General features: G+C 42.7%; 1 protein-coding gene across 2 annotated transcripts in view; it reads right to left on the bottom strand.

Moving 5' to 3' along the window:
* The window catches only part of Slc25a26 (solute carrier family 25 member 26), a 106504-nt gene that overhangs the window by 78744 nt on the left and 10238 nt on the right, over positions 1-17522 (bottom strand). For both annotated transcript variants that reach the window (XM_051203424.1, XM_051203425.1), the window contains exons 2-3: positions 14284-14440; positions 11075-11184 (exon numbers count right to left, since the gene is read on the bottom strand). In XM_051203424.1, coding sequence (XP_051059381.1) covers positions 11075-11184; positions 14284-14440 — 267 coding nt within the window. The remainder of the gene's footprint in view (positions 1-11074; positions 11185-14283; positions 14441-17522) is intronic.

The raw sequence follows: 17522 nt of genomic DNA, 5'->3' as shown, positions 1-17522 counted from the left end.
GCTGTCTTCTGACCTTCACATGCACACCATGGCATGTGTGTGAGAATATGCATGTATACGCACGCGTGCGCGCGCACACACACACACACACTCGGGTGGGGAAATGATGGTAAAATCTCTGGTTCTTCCTTGCCACAGCCAGGTTCCATACCTTCAACATCACCTGCCAGGGTTTCACAACTTTCCTCTGCCCTCTCACTGTGGACACTCAAATTCCACACAAGGAAACGGTTATCATCTTCATTAAAAGTTTGCCGTGCTTACAAGCATTCAAGGGGCTCAGCTAATTTTAAATTAGTAAATCCCTCATATTTCAAATGGAAGTCTATAATACACTCAACAGAAACCTAAGAATATGCTGCATAGAGCAACCAGGGATTGATATATCGGAAGAAAAGTCCGTGCTGGGCTTCATGGCAGATTGCTACAAGGAGTATCAGGAAAACAGTACAACAACGAAGACTTTTGAAACACAGTTTAGTTTACTTGCATTTTATGCTACTTTCTTTTTCAAATTCTCTTCAGAAAGCAGCTTCTGCTAATAGCTAACATATCTTTCTATGCCACCATTTAAAATTAAGAAGAAGAAAAAAAAAAAAAACCTCCGCTACAACTGTACTGTTCATTTGTGCATCAAGCCTGCCATCTTGTGGTTACACATGGAACTGGACCTGTTGATGTATAGCTATTTGGAAAGCTTACCTATTGAGAGAGTTTCTAAACCTTTCTTCCTTTCTTCCTTAAGTGGCTCCCCTCACTTACACAACCACCCTATAAGCACCATAAGAAAGACTTAAATCTCTGCAGGTACTGGGCTCTCTTGAGAAAACCAACACTGCACTGCCCAGACTGCAGCTAAGCGAGCAATCTCCTCAACAGAAATTATATTGACTTGTAGGCCCTGGATAGCAAACATTTAAGAATCATTATACAAACCAAAAGCCACTTCTGTACTTCTCCATCACAGAAGTGAGTCACAATTCAATGGAAGCCCTAATCATCAATCTGTAGATTCCTCTTGACAAATACACGCTGTTAATAGTAACTGCCATTTCTATAATACACCATCACACACTTAACGGTAAATGTACTTTGGCATGAATTATAGGAAGGGATCTCCTTGGCTAAATCGAAGATGCCAGGTAGCATGCTTTCTGTAGCACACAAGTGTCACTTACATCCCCTGGCTTGTGGCTCCTCCTTCCACCTTTAAACCATCAGCTAGGAAACCCCAGGTCTCCTGGGTCAGTCCAGATGCTTCCCTTCCCTCTTGAAGTAAGGATGCTGGAATTACAGTGAGCCCACCTGATGATCCAAGAAACCCTAGCTCTCAAGATCCCTAATCCTATCTGCCCAGCTTCTTTTGCAAAGTAACACTCTCAGGTTTCATGAAGGGGGTGGGGCTATATTCTCTAAAATAGAAACAGTAAGTTCTAGAACATGCTTTTCCTATTTTAAGAAACTCAACAATCTGCATTTTTGCCTCAACTGATTTTAATTTTTATTTAATATGCATATACTATATTTACATCATTCCCCTCTTTCAGCCCCCCCCCCACTCCCAATCTCCTTTTTCTTTGTTTTGGAGTGTGTTGGTTTGGTGTGAGTGTGTGTGTGTGTGTGTGTGTGTGTGTGTGTAGAACTAACCTATTAGGAGGCTCATACCTGAAAAACACTAATTGTCTCTCTCCAGTCATTGGATGTCTGTAGTTCTTTGTCTAGGATATTTCCCCCATCCACGTTAGTTAGCATGTCAACTGGTGGTGTCACTGTGTAGGCAGCCATACTGCTGAGATTTCATGGGTAGATCTTCCCTGTCATGTCTAGAAGACACAATTGCACTGCAGGTCTTTGAAGGTCCTCTGGCTCTTACAATCTTTCCACCCCATCTTCCACTATGTTCCCTGAGTGAAATGGTTGTGTTGTGGCTATCAATTGGCGCTGGGCATTCCACAGTCAGTTGTCCTCAGCACTGTGATTGTTGTCTGTTTCTGTGAAGGTATCTGCTTAAAAAAGAAGCAGCTCCTTTGATGAGGGCGAGAGTTACACTACCGTGTGTATAAGGATAAGAAATTAGAATGCAGATAGGAATTAAACAGGTCAGAGAGTGGCAGTAATAAGTTCTCCTCTAAGATCCATGACTTCTCCAGCCTTGGGCAGCTGGGTTTTCAGAACCAGGCTTGATCTCCCTCCTGCTGACTGGACCTTAAGTTCAATTAGACAGCTGTCAGTACTGCCATGATTAGAGATAGCTCGCCATGTGGGTCACTGTTGCGGCTCACATGCATCACAGCTGTGTGGGATTTCTTTTTCCTTCCTTCCCTTGGTAGCTTGCATACCACCTTCTAGTACGATGTCCTCAAAGAGGAGGCACTTAGTAAGAACCAGCATAATTCCTCTGAGTCCTGTGTCTGAAGTGCATGATGTCTTTTAGCAACTGTCCTACTTCAACTTCTGGGAGACAAACAAAGACAAGAGTGATAGCCTACATTGTTGAGGAGTTGTTTGGACTCTCCTGACCAACAACTCAAAAGAAGGTCTCTCATGAACTGGTACTAGAGCCTATGATTTTGTAGGGAATGTTGTCAACCAAATGGCAATAACTATACACACAAATTAGATAAATATATAATAATATGATTCCCTATATAATTTTCAACGCCCTTAGTGTTATTTTCTCTCCTTCCTAGAGTTCATCTAGGTATTCTCACTGGAGAACATTTCTGTAGGACTGGTGGGTTGGGGTTAGGGGTGCTGTCTTGACCTCTTACACTGGTTATTTTTAATGAAACCTGGGCATATGAATGTCTTTGGTTGTACGTTTGATGTGGACACAGCAGACTGGGTCCCAACTCTAGCTGTGGGTCCCGGACTAGGTATGGGGATTGGGTATGGTACAGGTGGGCTAGGGTCAGGCAGACTTAGTAGGCTGGACCATAGTACAGGATGTATGAATAAGGCTGGGCAAGGGGCTGGATGTGGTACAGGTGGACAGGGTCAGAGGGACACAGAGGACTGGGCTAGCACATAGCATAAACATCCTAAGCCAAGCCTGGAGTTTTCAGATGATGCAGGCAGAGTTCAGCAGACTGGACTGGTTCATGTGATGTATTAAACAGGAATAAGGTTAGGCCTAGAGGTTGGAGAGGGTACCAGTGGGCTAGAGAGGCAGGCAGACTCATCAGGCTGAGAGCCCAGGTTCAGGCTGTGCTGGCCCTGGGGGTTGAACACAGCACAAGCAGATATGGTCAGATGGACATCTACTACTCAAGCCCTGTACATTCCCATCTCCACTTCTGTCACTTTTATACATAACATAAAAAAACAGCCATCTCTACAGAGGTGCTCCTGGCAATGCACAGAAACGCTGGCCACATTAATCATTCTCCATGGTGTTTTATTGTCTACACCTAGCTAGAAATCTTCTGCAAGTCACTCAACTTTCTTGAGTTTAATTTTTCTGTATTCTTGTATCAAAATTGTAAAAATGTGTCACACAGCAAATTATGTGGCATGGAACCAGAACTAACATTTACTGTGCTGTGTGTGAGATGCAAGGCTGAGCGCTGTGACAGTGCTGCACAATTTCATCCCCGTAGGAAGAGGGAGTGAGGCTGCATGCAAGCCTGCTTGTCCCAGTGCAACGGGCAGCAGCTGCACGAAACAAACAGTGCACGAGTGGGAGCACGTGGGTGTATGTTCACACGTGTGCACACACATGCACACAAACACACATACACACACACATGCACACGCGCATGCACACACAACAAGGAGGTGTGAATATGTGGGAAAGTCGCAGTTCTGATTCTCATCTATACTTTGAAAATAGATGATCCACATCACAAGTCCTCAAAATAGTCCTGGTCACTAGGGAAATGAATCCAACCATTAATTTTATATGCTCCTCAGAAATAGGATTAACAGTCCTTATTCTACTTCCTGGCACCTGCTGTGGTACCAGCTATATATATGCAGAACACACAAATATTAGAACTCACACAGCCACAGACCAAGGCAAATTAGTAACCAAGGCATTTAATTCATTACCCTCCCAAGAACTGATTTCTAACCAACTAGAAGGCTAGCAGATGCCAAGTCTTGGTAGGCTTTAGGGGGAAAAGCCACCTTCACAAGCCAGTATTGTCTTAAAAACGAGTTTGCACCTGACAAATCTTGGACTCACACAAAAGTAGCTAAACCTATCTTCCTTTAACACTGCTGCCCTTAGAGAGAAGGGCTTGATTTTCCTACGTACAACATAATGGCAATGACTGGACACATTACACAGCCCCAAATAGTTCCTTCAATTTCGTCATAATGTATGAACATCGTGTTTAACTGTAAAGCTCAACTTAATTGTCTTCCATAGCCTGATATTGTTTCAAAGCTCAAAGTTAGCTCAGCTTCCCTTCCCTCTTACACTCTAAATAACTAGCATAATCAATGAAAGATGCCAGGTGGATCACAAATCAATGCTGTCTGCACTAAAGATGCATGCTGTATTAGAAAAGTGAGAATCTACAGGACGCAAAGCCTGAAAGGGTCAGCAAGGGCACGAGCAAGAACCCTTCATCAGATCCCTCAGGGTACACTCATGTCTCAGAAGTGAATAACCACCGGTTATATCACTATTGCTGGGCGGTGCCAAGCCCTGACTGGCCCCTCCCTCTTCTTGCCTGTGTGCTGGGCCTGAGGTGCCTGGAACAGCTGAAAAGATTGGGGTGGTGTGGACTGCACTGAATCAGTAAGCTGTGCTGGAGAATTCTCCAGCAGGCATTCAGCACACATCAGTAAACAAACACACTGAAGAGGGACTGTTTAGAAGCTCTTCTAGAAAACAGTCATTTCTGTGCTGACTCCTCTTTAGTATCTCTGGAGTTTATTGTCTTCCTCCATAGCCTCCTTCCTCCCCCTCTCCCACTCCCCTGGCCCTGGTGACCTCTGGGTTACCATCTCTCCTCACCCACACAGCTGACTGACAATGATCACTTGCTGCTCTTGCAGAGGACCTGGGTTCTGCTCAGTATCCACTTGGTGGCTCACAGCCATCTCTAAGTACAGTACCAGGCCATCCAACACCCTCTTCCGAGATATGTATACAGATATGTGCATACATACATATAGGCAAAACTCTTACACACAAAGTAAAATAAAGAAATCTTTAAAAAACTTAAGTTTTTAACTTTTCTCCTATTGCCTTGCTCAATGTTTCTTCTCATTGTTTTATTTTTCTATTTACTTATTTGCTTACTTACTATTTATTTTTTGAGGCAGGGTCTCCCTGTGTAACTTGGCTGGCCTTCAGCTCACAGAGATCCACCTCCCTCCGCCTCCCAAGTGCTGAAACATCAAATATTCATTTTATTTTTATGTATGTGCTCACACATATGCATGCACTCTGGTTCCCTCAAAGGCCAGATTCCATGGAGTCAGAGTTACAGATGGTTGTGAGCAGCCTAATTTAGATGTGGAGAATGAAATACAAGTCCTCTACAGGAACAGCACGTGCTCATAACTGCTAAACCATCTCCTACTCATTTATGACACTATGATATAAACAGAATAGCTTCCACCCATCCCAGGGAAAACACAGCAAGTGCTAGCATGTGCTCTAAGCTTTGTGTCTGAGAACATACTTCAAGAACTCAGCTTACTTGGCCAAGCAGATCAGCTAGTGGAGGCTTAACTCCACTACATCCAGTAAGAGCCTGAGTAGACTGGGACACAGCAGGTCTGGCAGCCTTTAGCTGCCAGGGAAGGGAAGCCTTAATATGAAGTGTCTTTAGCTACAAGACTCCACAGCAGCATGGGCCTTAAGAAAACTCGAGGGCAGGCTCCAACATTCACACCACATCCTTTTAATGAAAAGCCAAGTCTACACACATGAGTAATATTCCACCCTCAATAACGATCAGTCTGTGTATGTGTCAGTGAGTACCAGTGCCATCTGGGGTTTTGTTTACCTTGCAGAGTCCCCACTACTGTCTCCAAAGACCATCGTTTGTAACCTGCCGCATGGGCAGCTGCTTCCATCGCAGGCTGTCCTTGGGCCACATTTGGAGAAGTGCGTTAGAAGCTGACAGAATAGCATGTGCAAAACAAGATCTAATTTATCTCCCGGTTGTTTCTGTCTTTATGGGGAATGGGTTTGAAAGGGACACTCAACCAGCATCCATGCGGGAGACCTTTATGTCATTGTGCATACAATTGATTCACAGTGTGATCCTTTTGGATATAAAGAATTTTCAATATTCTTCCATTTCTAAAAGTAACAGGAACCAAGATCCAAGAAGAATGAGATTCAAGAAAAGCAAACTCCGAGACCCATTAAAGAGCATCACACTGCTAGATTACAGTGCCCACACCATTAAGGGAAAAGCTGCCGTGCCTTGGACCTCATTATGGATTCTGCTTCTCACAGGGCTTGTTCTGTGTGTGATGAAAACTGGGCTGGGAAATAATTGAGGTAGGGATTTAGAGATTTGGAACAGCAAACTTCCTAATAAAAATGGCACAAACGGGACTCTTCTTGCTGTGGTTACACATTAAATCTTATTTGATCGATTTCTCTGTATCCCAAATTGTAAGCAGAAGGCAGACAGTTGTGATTAAAGTCATATTGATTCATCATTAACATTTAATCAAGCCATTGCTATAGCCACAGGGAATGCTTATTACTGTGGCTGTGTTCTTTTCTTTCCAAGTTGCCTTTATTGTAGCCACAACAAAGAAACGGTGGCTATGTTCAATAGCAACAAGATACGGCATTGTGTCTGCAGCATACATAAGGCTGGATGAAAGCAAACATGCTGACAGGTACTGCCACCCTGAGCTATTCCTTATTGGCTGCGCTGCTGCAGCTCTGAGCAATGACCGCTAAGCATAACTGTCTATTCCTTTCATTTTACAATCAAAATTGCATTTCCCCTGTGTCCACTTGTTTATTTCCCTCATTTCTAGCACATTTACATGAAACTGAAACCCAGAGTTTGTGTCCTATGAAATGGAAACAGGGTACTAAAACAGGAAAAAAGTAATGTGTGAACTTGTTAAACAATTTGACAAAACTGATTCTGAACTTCCGGGAGGTTTTCCAGATAAGATCTAAGACTATTAGCACTTCAGGGTAGTACTTCCATAAATGCCAGAAATCTAGGAAACTTTTTAAAAATTCCTATTTTTTCATGAGAAACTCAAACTTATAGGAAATAATTTGTTCCCTTCAGCACCTGCATCCTTCTCAACAAGGCCCCCTCCTAACTCCAGGTCTTTTTAATAACCCACAAAGTCACAAATGTGAGACCACCCATCAGGACAAGGAAAACACACCAGTGCCCCACAAACACACCCACACATCAATATAAAGGAGGCAATTCTTCAACTGGAGTTCTTCCTAGCTATGTCAAGTTGACAACCAAGATTAGCCATCATATCATACACACTTAGCTACCAAAGTTTGATCTTCAGACATCTCTGACCCCCCCTCCACATATACATGGTGGCACCTGCACTTATACAAAACTCAACTCACAATGTAGCAAAGACACAAGTACAAGAATTAAGACTATAAAATGTGTATAAGAAAACACAAGTGTATCTTTGTGAGCTCAGATTAGGCAATGGTTTCTTTTTTGTGTTTAAAAACATTATTTTTCATTTTACATACAAACCTCAGTTCCCCCCCCCTCCTCTCCTCCCACTCCCACCCCTTACCCACTCCTCACAGGGGGTAAGGCCTTCCTTGGGAAGTCAACAAAGGCTGGTGTACCAAGCCCCTCCCCGCTGTATGAAGGCTGAGCAAGGTATCCCACCATAGGGGATGGGCTCCAAGAAGCCAGTTCATGCCCCTGGGATGGGTCCTGGTGCCACTGCTAGGCCCCTCCCAACAGATTAAGTCACATAACTGTCACCCACATTCAGAGGGTCTACTTCGGTCCCATGTAGGTTCCCCAGCCGTTAGTCTTATAGTCCATAGCTCAAGTCAACTGTCTCTGTGGTTTTCCCCACCATGGTCTTGACCCCCATTGTTCATTTGATCCCTCTTTTCAACTGAACTCCAGGAGCTCAGCCCTGTTCTTGGCTGTGGGTTCAGTCATCTGCTTCCATCAGTTTCTAGATTTATGTTCTATGATGACATTAGGGAAGTCACTAATCTGATTAAAGGGAAGGCCCATTCAGACACCCTCTCTATTACTGCTAGGAGTCATCCTTGTGGATTCCTGAGACTTTTTCTAGTACCAGGTTTCTCCCTAACCCCATATAGTGGCTCCCTCTATCAAGATACCTTTTTCATTGCTCTTCCCCTCTACCTCTCCCCCAACTCGGTCTTCTTCATCTTTCATGTTCCCATCTCCCATCCCCTCCCTTCTCTACCCCTCCCCATTTACCCAGGAGACCTTAACTATCTTTCCCTTCCGGGGGCCCTCCACATGTGTCCCTCTTAGGGTCCCCATTTTTTACCTAGCTTCTCTTGGGTTATAGATTATAGCCTGGTTATCCTTTGCTTTACATCTAATATCCACTTATGAGTGAATACATACTATATTTGTCTTTCTGGTTCTGAGTTACCTCACTCAGGTTGTTGTTGTTTTGTTGTTTTGTTTGTTTGTTTGTTTGTTTTTCTAGTTCCATCCATTGGCCTGCAAATTTCAAGAAGCCTTTTTTTTTTAACCGCTGAGTAATATTCCATTGTGTAAATGTACCACATTTTCTCCATCCATTCTTCCATTGAGAGGCATCTAGGTTGCTCCCAGGTTCTGGCTATTACAAATAATGCTGCTATGAACATAGCTGAGTAAATGTCCCTGTGGAATGATCCTTTGGGCTATGCTCAAGAGTGGTATTGCTGGGTCTTGAGGTAGATTGATTCCCAATTTTCTGAGAAACCACCATATTTATTTCCAAAGTGGCTCTTCAACTTTGCACTCCACATGCAGTGGAAGTGTGTTCCCCTTTCTCCACATCCTCTCAAGCAGAAGCTATTATCAGTGTTTTTGATCTTAACCATTCTGATAGGTGTAAGATGGTATCTCAGCCATTTTGAGTTGCATATCTCTGATGACTAAGGATGTTGAACAAGTCCCTAAATGTCTTTCGGCCATTTGAGTTTCTTCAGTTGCAAATTCTCTATTTAGATCTGTACTCCATTTTTTAATTATGTTATTCAATATTTTTGTGTCTAGTTTCTTGACTTATTCATATATTTTAGAGATCTGCCCTCTGTCCGATGTGGGGTTGGTAAAGATATTTTCCCATTCTGTAGGCTGCCTTTTGTTTTATTGACCATATCCTTTTAGGCAATGATTTCTTAACAATGATGTCAAATCACACAACACACACTTGACCCTAGCACCCTCACCACAGAGCCACACACAACTCGCTCCTAGAGGCCTGTGGTGGTTTGAAAGACAATGTGGCACTATTGAGAGGTGTGGCTTTGTTGGAGGAAGTGTGTCACTGTGGAGGTGAGATCTGAGATCTCATATATGCTCAAGCTTCATTCAGTGTGGTACAGTCCACTTTCTGTTGCATGCAAGATGTAGGACTCTCAACTCCTCCAGCACCATGACCGCCTGCATGCCATGTCTGACCATGGTGACAATGGACTGAACCTCTGAACTGTAAGCCACCACCTCAGTTAAATGTTTTCCTTTGTAAGAGTTACTGTGGTTATGGTATCTCTTCACAGTAATAGAAACCCTAACTAAGATAAGCCCTCACCACATATACAAACAACTTGACTCAGAATCTAGAGAAGCTGAAGGAAAAGAAATGGGAGTTGGAGAAGCCATGGGCCAGAAGTCAACACAATAAGCCAATGGGCAGTGACCCAGTGGGCAGAATGTCTGGCACAGTGCCTGCCCCTGCATCCCACTTCTTTTCATAACCACAGCTGCTACTTCATTCCCCCTTAATTTCTCTGTGACTGTCTGAAACTATGCTGTAGAATCCATTCTGTGAAAAGGAGTTCCAACTCAGCTACACTAATATAAACACCACCAACCAAACTTATATTGATATCTTCTTCCATCTCTTTAATTCTAGCTCTATAATGACATTGTAGGGCTGCCTCTAACAATAATATACAATGGACATTTTCTTACATCATAAGACTGTCTTTCAACTGTCACATTTAATCCATTCATATTTTTTGGGATTTTTACCACTTTCATAATTTAAGAACAAAAAACAGTGGAGGTTAGGGAGACGACTCAAGCATGAGGGTCTAGCATCAACATAAAAAGCTGTATGTAAGGCATGCACTGTGAGCCCAGCATTACTGGGGATGAAAACCAGCCTAGCTCCAGCTTCAGTGAGAGGCCCAGTCTCAAGGGATAGAGCAGGGTCCATCATTGTCCCCTCCCGGTACTGCATACAAAGGCACAGGTCCCACGCATACTTGTGTATATGCAGCACACACACCTAAATGTACACATACAAACACACACACAAAAAAAAAATACTGTTAAAGCTGGAATGGTGGCACATACTTATAATTTCTGTGCTCAGGAGGCTGAGGCAGAAGGATTACAAGTTCAAAACTCAAAGGGTAGGGGTTTTAAATTAGATAAAATTCACCACAAATACATTTGAGGAAACAATAATGCCTGTACTCCGTTATAGGCATTATACAGTAGAATCTGATACAGTGGATATGAAGTTTGTCTAGCATTTTAAGAGCTTTGAAATTTGATCCTCTATCTGAATCTTCTTCGAATCCCCCAAGACAGTGCCCCTTACCAGCAGGAAGTAGTTTGGAAAGAATGACGCCCAAATTCCCAAATATTGTGTATAAATGTTTGTTTTCATTTAATTGGACTTTGTTATATAAAATTAAATAAAAATAAATAAATAAATAAATAAATAAAAAGAAATTTGATCCTCAGCACCAAAATAACGTTATGTAATATGTACGTTGTAAAGCATTGCATTAAAAGATACATATGAGTTTTAGATTTTATATATCAGTTAAAAGAAATCTAAATTTTAAAAATAAAACAATTACCTGCACCAACAAACACAGGCATAATTCACATATCTAGAATGTTTTATCGTGTAGCCTTTTGCTTACCACTTCTCCCGCAGAGGCGGCCAGCATGTGCTTCACGGGCCTGAAGTGTGACGCTGAGTCGGTGTGCAGCAAACATTTCACATATTCATAGGTGAGAAAAAACATAGCAGCTGAAATGGAAAAGTCTCTTTTCAGTGTAAATGTCTCACATAGTAAGGAATATCTCTCAAAAGCTGTGACAATAATAATTATGAGATAAGGAGTGACAAGTGCATGCCTTTCCCCACTCTCTTACAGAACTTATCATATCTGAACTACATTATTGACCTTGGACTTGAAGAAATGTAGAAGACATGATCCCTGCCTAAAGTGCACTCAACAGGCAGCCCAGCACTGCCATGCTTCACTTCCTAGCAAACGTCTTAGAAGGAAGGGGCTGTGGCCTTCACAGACCCAAAACAGCAATACGGTCAGTCATAAAAACACACAGCTGCTGAGTTATACGTAGGCTAAGACCATAAACACATATCTTAAGTGAAATGTCAATTCAACAATGTTTACTTCTGATTATGCAAAACTATGCTACTTCTCACTACTTCAAAACATCATTATAAAACACAGAAACAATCAACTACCTCATTGAAAATAGAAGTCAGTGCCAGGGTTGGCAGTGCACATCTTTAAACCCAGCGCACTGCAGACAGGGCAGAATGATCTCTGTATTTGAAACCAACCTAGTCTACATAGCAAGCTCCAGGATACCCATGTTACATAGTGAGATTAAGAGGAAAAAGAAAGGAAATCAGGAGAAAGCTACCTCTGCTGCTGTCATCAGAGTTGCACAGCAGGCTTTAAACCTTTCTATGTCTGATCAAGAGATTTATGTTTACCTCTTCCATAAGGGATAAGGCACAGAAGCTAAATGGACAGCAAATTCATCTTCTGAAGGACATGAGAGCACTAAACACTCAGGAAAACAACCCATTTCCAAAAGTCAACCAGTGTGTAAAGGGCCCATAGTAACTACAGACACAATGGCTGCACACAGCTGTGTCTGGCCTATTCCCACATGTGGCCCTCACACTGTTTCCCCCACTTTGGCCCATCCACGACATGCCCAGGTGTAAGGGCTCTACTGCATTCAGCTGTATGTTCTGCAGGGGCATACACCCCCCCCCAAGCCCTACCCCACCCCGGGAGAAAGAAGAAAGCTAAAGGTTCCTAGGTTCCATCGTAGAGTACCTCAAGACTGTCATTTAGAGCTACTTTTGTGAAGTAGTAGAAATGTGAGTTTCAGCCCCTGCCAAACAGGTAGCATCCAAAAAGGCTCTGGGGTTGGAAGAGATGTCAGTCACAGTGCAGTTCTAAAAGAAGCCCTAGGCACAGAAGAGAAGAGGGGCTGCGCTAACCATGCCCCACCCCACAGGAACATAACCCCGGACTGCTGCTTCCTCTATTATGTTCCTAACTATAAAGAATGGGGCTCTTCAAAAGGCTCCCCCCTCTCTCTCTATCCCTCACCTGTGCTGGCTTTGTTCTCAAAAATGTCCACAGCCATATATGGTAACAGTGGATTCTGCACTCAGGCTAGACAGAGCCTTAATCAATAACAAAAGAAAACGTTTCCACAAAGGAAAGTTTGACTCATCCAAATCTATAGAAAACCCCATTTCTAGAAGGCTATGCTTGGACTTTGTCTCCTGCACTTTATGGGAAAAATTTTGAACATAGCCTTCCCAGACACACACACACACACACACACACACACACACACACACACACACGTGCTTGGAGAACATAAAACAGTTCTTTGAGTTTAACCACAGCATCATGTACCACTTATGCTACCGACGATGTCACAGCTACCTGAACCCTTACTGCAATAGAAAAGAGAGGGTGAAGCACAAAAGTAACAAGAACTGAGACCAAAAGCCATGAGCAGAGCATACTCCTCTGCAGATCTCCTCCTCAAAGGTCCTCAGCTTCTCTACAGAGGAGGATCGCCTTCCGGTTTCCAACCGCCAAGTGTCCTGGACACACCTGAGACTAATTACACCCCAATCTCTGCCAGTGGGCCACGGGCATCCGCGTGGCTTTACACTCCTTGTTGATCAGGTCTACTAGGGACAACCCTGTATCTTTGTCCATACTGAGAAACATGCATTATAAAGTGAGGGTTCAACAATAGCCCATTAGCTAATATTCAAAGAATTAAGACAGACTAGAGACTCTCAGGGGATGCAGAAGAAAGTAAAGTTAAAAACAAAAGGAGAGAAAGACTACATTTTCTTTGCACTACAAACCTTTACATGAAGGCTATGTTTAAAGACTGGGCACATGAGCATCAGGTTAACATATTCACTCCTTATCCTGGAAAAAGAGAAAATGGACCCCAAGATTTAAGAAGCCCCTAGAGACCTAATTTTGTGGGTGCAGGCTGTGTATCATTTGTGCTAGTTGGCTCACTGTACTTCTGAGCATTAAAAGCATCCACCAGGGACTGGGAAATAGGAAGTAGACACAGCTCTGAAGAACACTGTCTGCTCAGCGTGTGTAATGTCCTGGATACAATCCAAATAAAATAAAATACAACACCCTTTGGTAAACAATTACAATCAGGTAAGTGACTGAAAACAGATATACTCAGAAATAGATTAAATAAAAACACATCATCCTAATTATCAAAGAAAAACACCAAGTAAGGACACAGCTTTAAAACCCAAACAATAGACATTGGCAGGAGGACAACCCAGCCAAGCACCGTCCTCATCCAAGAGCAATTTAAGGTGAGCAATGCTTCTCCATCTCACCTGCTCACATCCCAAAGTAGGGATCACCCAACCAGCTCACCTAGGATACTTTCAACACATCTTTATAAAGCTTCGAGAATTCTGGTATTCGGGCAAGGTTAAAACCACTGCTCTAAGGGATCATAATGAAAAAGCAAAATTTTAAAGATTCTAAACAGAGGATTAAAAACAGCAAAGCCATTTTTAAAAGATTGCCTTTGTGTGTGTGTGTGTGTGTGTGTGTGTGGAGAGAGAGAGAGAGAGAGAGAGAGAGAAAGAATGTGTGTGTGTGTGTAAACATCCTGGAATAGAATCTACAATACTCTCTGCATTCTGTTTAAGTACAATCGAAGAACAAAACACAAATGCAGAAGACCAGCTGTAACACAGAAGGAATTTTCTGTTGGTAACATCTTAAACTACTCTGGAACTGAATCCATTATCTTGGCTTCTGAGCAGTGTGAATAGCCACACCCTTACCATTAGGAAAGGATCCAACAGCTATGGAAGGGACACCTGCATATATTCCACGAAAACCACCAGCCTTGTTGAATCCTTGGGGACTCTGCAGCCTTGTCTTAATAGTATCCAAAGGAAACAAGATCAAGTCAACAGAGGCACCTGCTACTCCTCCGGCCTGTGCAAAAGGAGAGGGGAGAGAAAAGAGAACAGTGAGCTCTAGCGTGGAGGGGCAGGAGAGTGGACTTTTCGCCTTTCCCATGCAGGACCAGGGCTGTGAAGATCTGCCCATGCAAGGCAAGTGCCCCACTCCCGAGCTACATCCCCAGCACCGAGTAAGTCTTTCAACAGTTTCTCCTATCTTTCAGTCCACAAATGCCTTTGCAATACTCAAAAGACTTGCATTTTTAATAAGAAAATAATACATTATCAATTGTACTACACTTGCAACCTGTACATGTTTTTATTTTTAGACAAATTTTAATGAATTAAAATTTTTAAAACAAAATTAAAGCTCATTCTTAATTTACTCCTATATTTCAGTAACTGTTTAAAGCTATTTTAAGAAGAAAAAGACAGGTAAAAAGGTACAAAGTACCCTAATTACTCAAGAAGCTACTCGTAGTTGTTTCTTGTTGTGTCTTTCCAAAGTTACCATGGGCATATTCAAGCAAGCATGGTTACTCTTTTCTTATTTATTTTTATTTCTTTTTTAATTTTATATGTTGTATATGTACTGTTCCTGTGGATGTATAAAGAGCAGAGGTAGACATCAGGCATCTTTCCTTGATTGCTCTTCAACTTTGAGACAGTATCTCACTAAACTGACTAGTAAGCCCTGCCTCACTCACCTTGGGGACAAGGTTTCATGTAGACCAAATTACCCTTTAACTTGTTACACAACCAAGGATGAACCTGAACTCCAAAACCTTTCTGCCTCCACCTTTCTAGTGTGAAGGTACAAATATAGACAATGGAATCCATTCCCTTGTTAAAAAATAATTAAATCGTCCCCGCCAGAACTCCCTGGGTTGGCCCCTGATCCTGCTGCTCCTGTCTCCAGTCCCCATCGAGAGCACCCTTGGAGCTCTGATACACCCCCACCCATCCCCACTGCCAGCCTACCCACCCTTCCCTGTGCCCTATCCCACACACGGTCCTGCCGCTCTGGTTGAGCACTGGGACAGAGGGTGGAGCCAACAGTCCACCCTACTTCGGAGACTTCTCGGAGCAACTCTGAACAAAGGAGACCTGACTATCCACGCTGGACCATCCGTAATTTCCACCGGCTTGGTCTCTGACCCCGCCTCCAGTCCTCTGCTGGAGTCCCGGGCCCCTCCCAGAGATCCACCTATCTCTGCGGGTCCACTCTGAGATCCTGCGGGCAAGATACTTGACCCCCAAATCCTGGCCTCTGCCAAAGAAAGAGGTCTCAGCTGGAGAGCACCAGTTTCCAGTGAGATCCGGCTATCCTGCAAAACCTTCTCAAGTTCCACCTCAGCCCTTGCCCTCTTCCGCCAGCTATTGGCCAGAGCTATTGGCCAGAGGACCACTGTGAATACCTGCTGGCATCTTCTTCTGGATCCTCATCCTTGACCCCATCCTGGATCCCTGTCTGCGGAGAAACTTCTTAGAGAGCTTGGACCACACAGAGCTACAAATATTGAATCTCAGACCCACATAAGCCCATCGGGGAAGTACCATAGAGAGAGGGAGAGACCCCAACAACACCTACTGGAAGAAGCTATGGGAAGAAGGCAATACAAGAGAACACCTAACAACAGAAAGACAAACATGACACCACCAGAATCTACAGAATCTACACCAACTAGAATGGAACACAATAAAGCAGAGGAAGCAGAAGGGTATGACTTAAAAATTACCATCATAAAAATGATAGAGGCCCTCAAAGAAGATGTGAGAAAATCTCTTAAAGAAATGGAGGAAAAAACAAACAAAAAAGTGTAAGAAATGAACAAATTCCTTAAGGAAAGTACAGAAAGCCAAGAAAAAACAATTAAGCAGGTGAAGGAAACAGTTCAAGACTTGAAAACTGAAATAGAGAAAATAAAGGCAACACAAACGGAAAGAATGCTGGAAATAGAAAAGCTGGGCAAAAAATCAGCAACTACGGACACAAGCATAACCAATAGAATTCAAGAGATGGAAGAGAGAATCTCAGGCGCAGAAGATAAATTAGAAGAAATAGATTCATCAACCAAAGAAAATCATAAATCCAACAAATCCTTAACACAAAACATCCAGGAAATGTGGGACACCATGAAAAGGCCAAACCTAAGAATAATAGGCATAGAGGAAGGTGAGGAAGCCCAGCTCAAAGGTGCCGAAAACATATTCAACAAAATCATCGAGGAAAACTTTCCAAATCTGAAGAAGGACATGCCCATGAAAGTACAAGAAGCATACCGAACCCCAAATAGGCTGGACCAAAGAAAAAGGACCCCTCGACATATAATTATCAAAACACCTAGCATACAGAATAAAGAAAGAATATTAAGAGCAGTGAAGGAAAAAGGACAGGTAACATATAAAGGCAGACCTATCAAAATTACACCTGACTTCTCCATGGAAACCGTCAAGGCCAGAAGGTCCTGGATAGATGTTCTAAAAGTATTAAGAGAACACGATGCCAGCAAAACTCTCAATCACTATAGATGGAGAGAACAAGATATTTAATGACAAAACCAGATTTTCCCAATACGTATCTACAAATCCAGCCCTACAGAAAGTATTGGAAGGAAAACTCCAACCCAAGGAAGGTAACTACACCCACAAAAATGTAGGCAACAGATAATCCAACTACACCAGAAACCAAGGGTGAAGCAGAACTAATATATTCACAATACCACTGCCAACAAGAAACCTAAATCAAACAAGCATCAACAATCAATGGTCTTAACTCACCTATAAAAAGACACAGGCTAACAGAATGGATACGAAGACAGAATCCATCTTTCTGCTGCATACAAGAAACACATCTAAGCTTCAAAGATACTTTACCTCAGGGTAAAGGGTTGGGAAAAGATTTTCCAATCAAATGGAAATAAGAAGCAAGCAGGCGTAGCTATCCTAATATCTAACAAGTTAGACTTCAAACCAAAATTAGTCAAAAGAGATGAAGACGGTCATTTCATATTCGTCGCAGGAGAAATCCATCAACACAAAGTCTCAGTTCTGAACATCTATGCCCCTAATACAAAATCACCCACATTTGTAAAAGAAACACTACTAAAACTCAA

This window comes from Phodopus roborovskii, unplaced genomic scaffold (genome assembly GCF_943737965.1).
Source record: "Phodopus roborovskii unplaced genomic scaffold, PHOROB, whole genome shotgun sequence".
In the NCBI taxonomy this organism is placed as follows: domain Eukaryota; kingdom Metazoa; phylum Chordata; class Mammalia; order Rodentia; family Cricetidae; genus Phodopus; species Phodopus roborovskii.
This window is presented reverse-complemented; position numbering and strand designations above follow the sequence as displayed.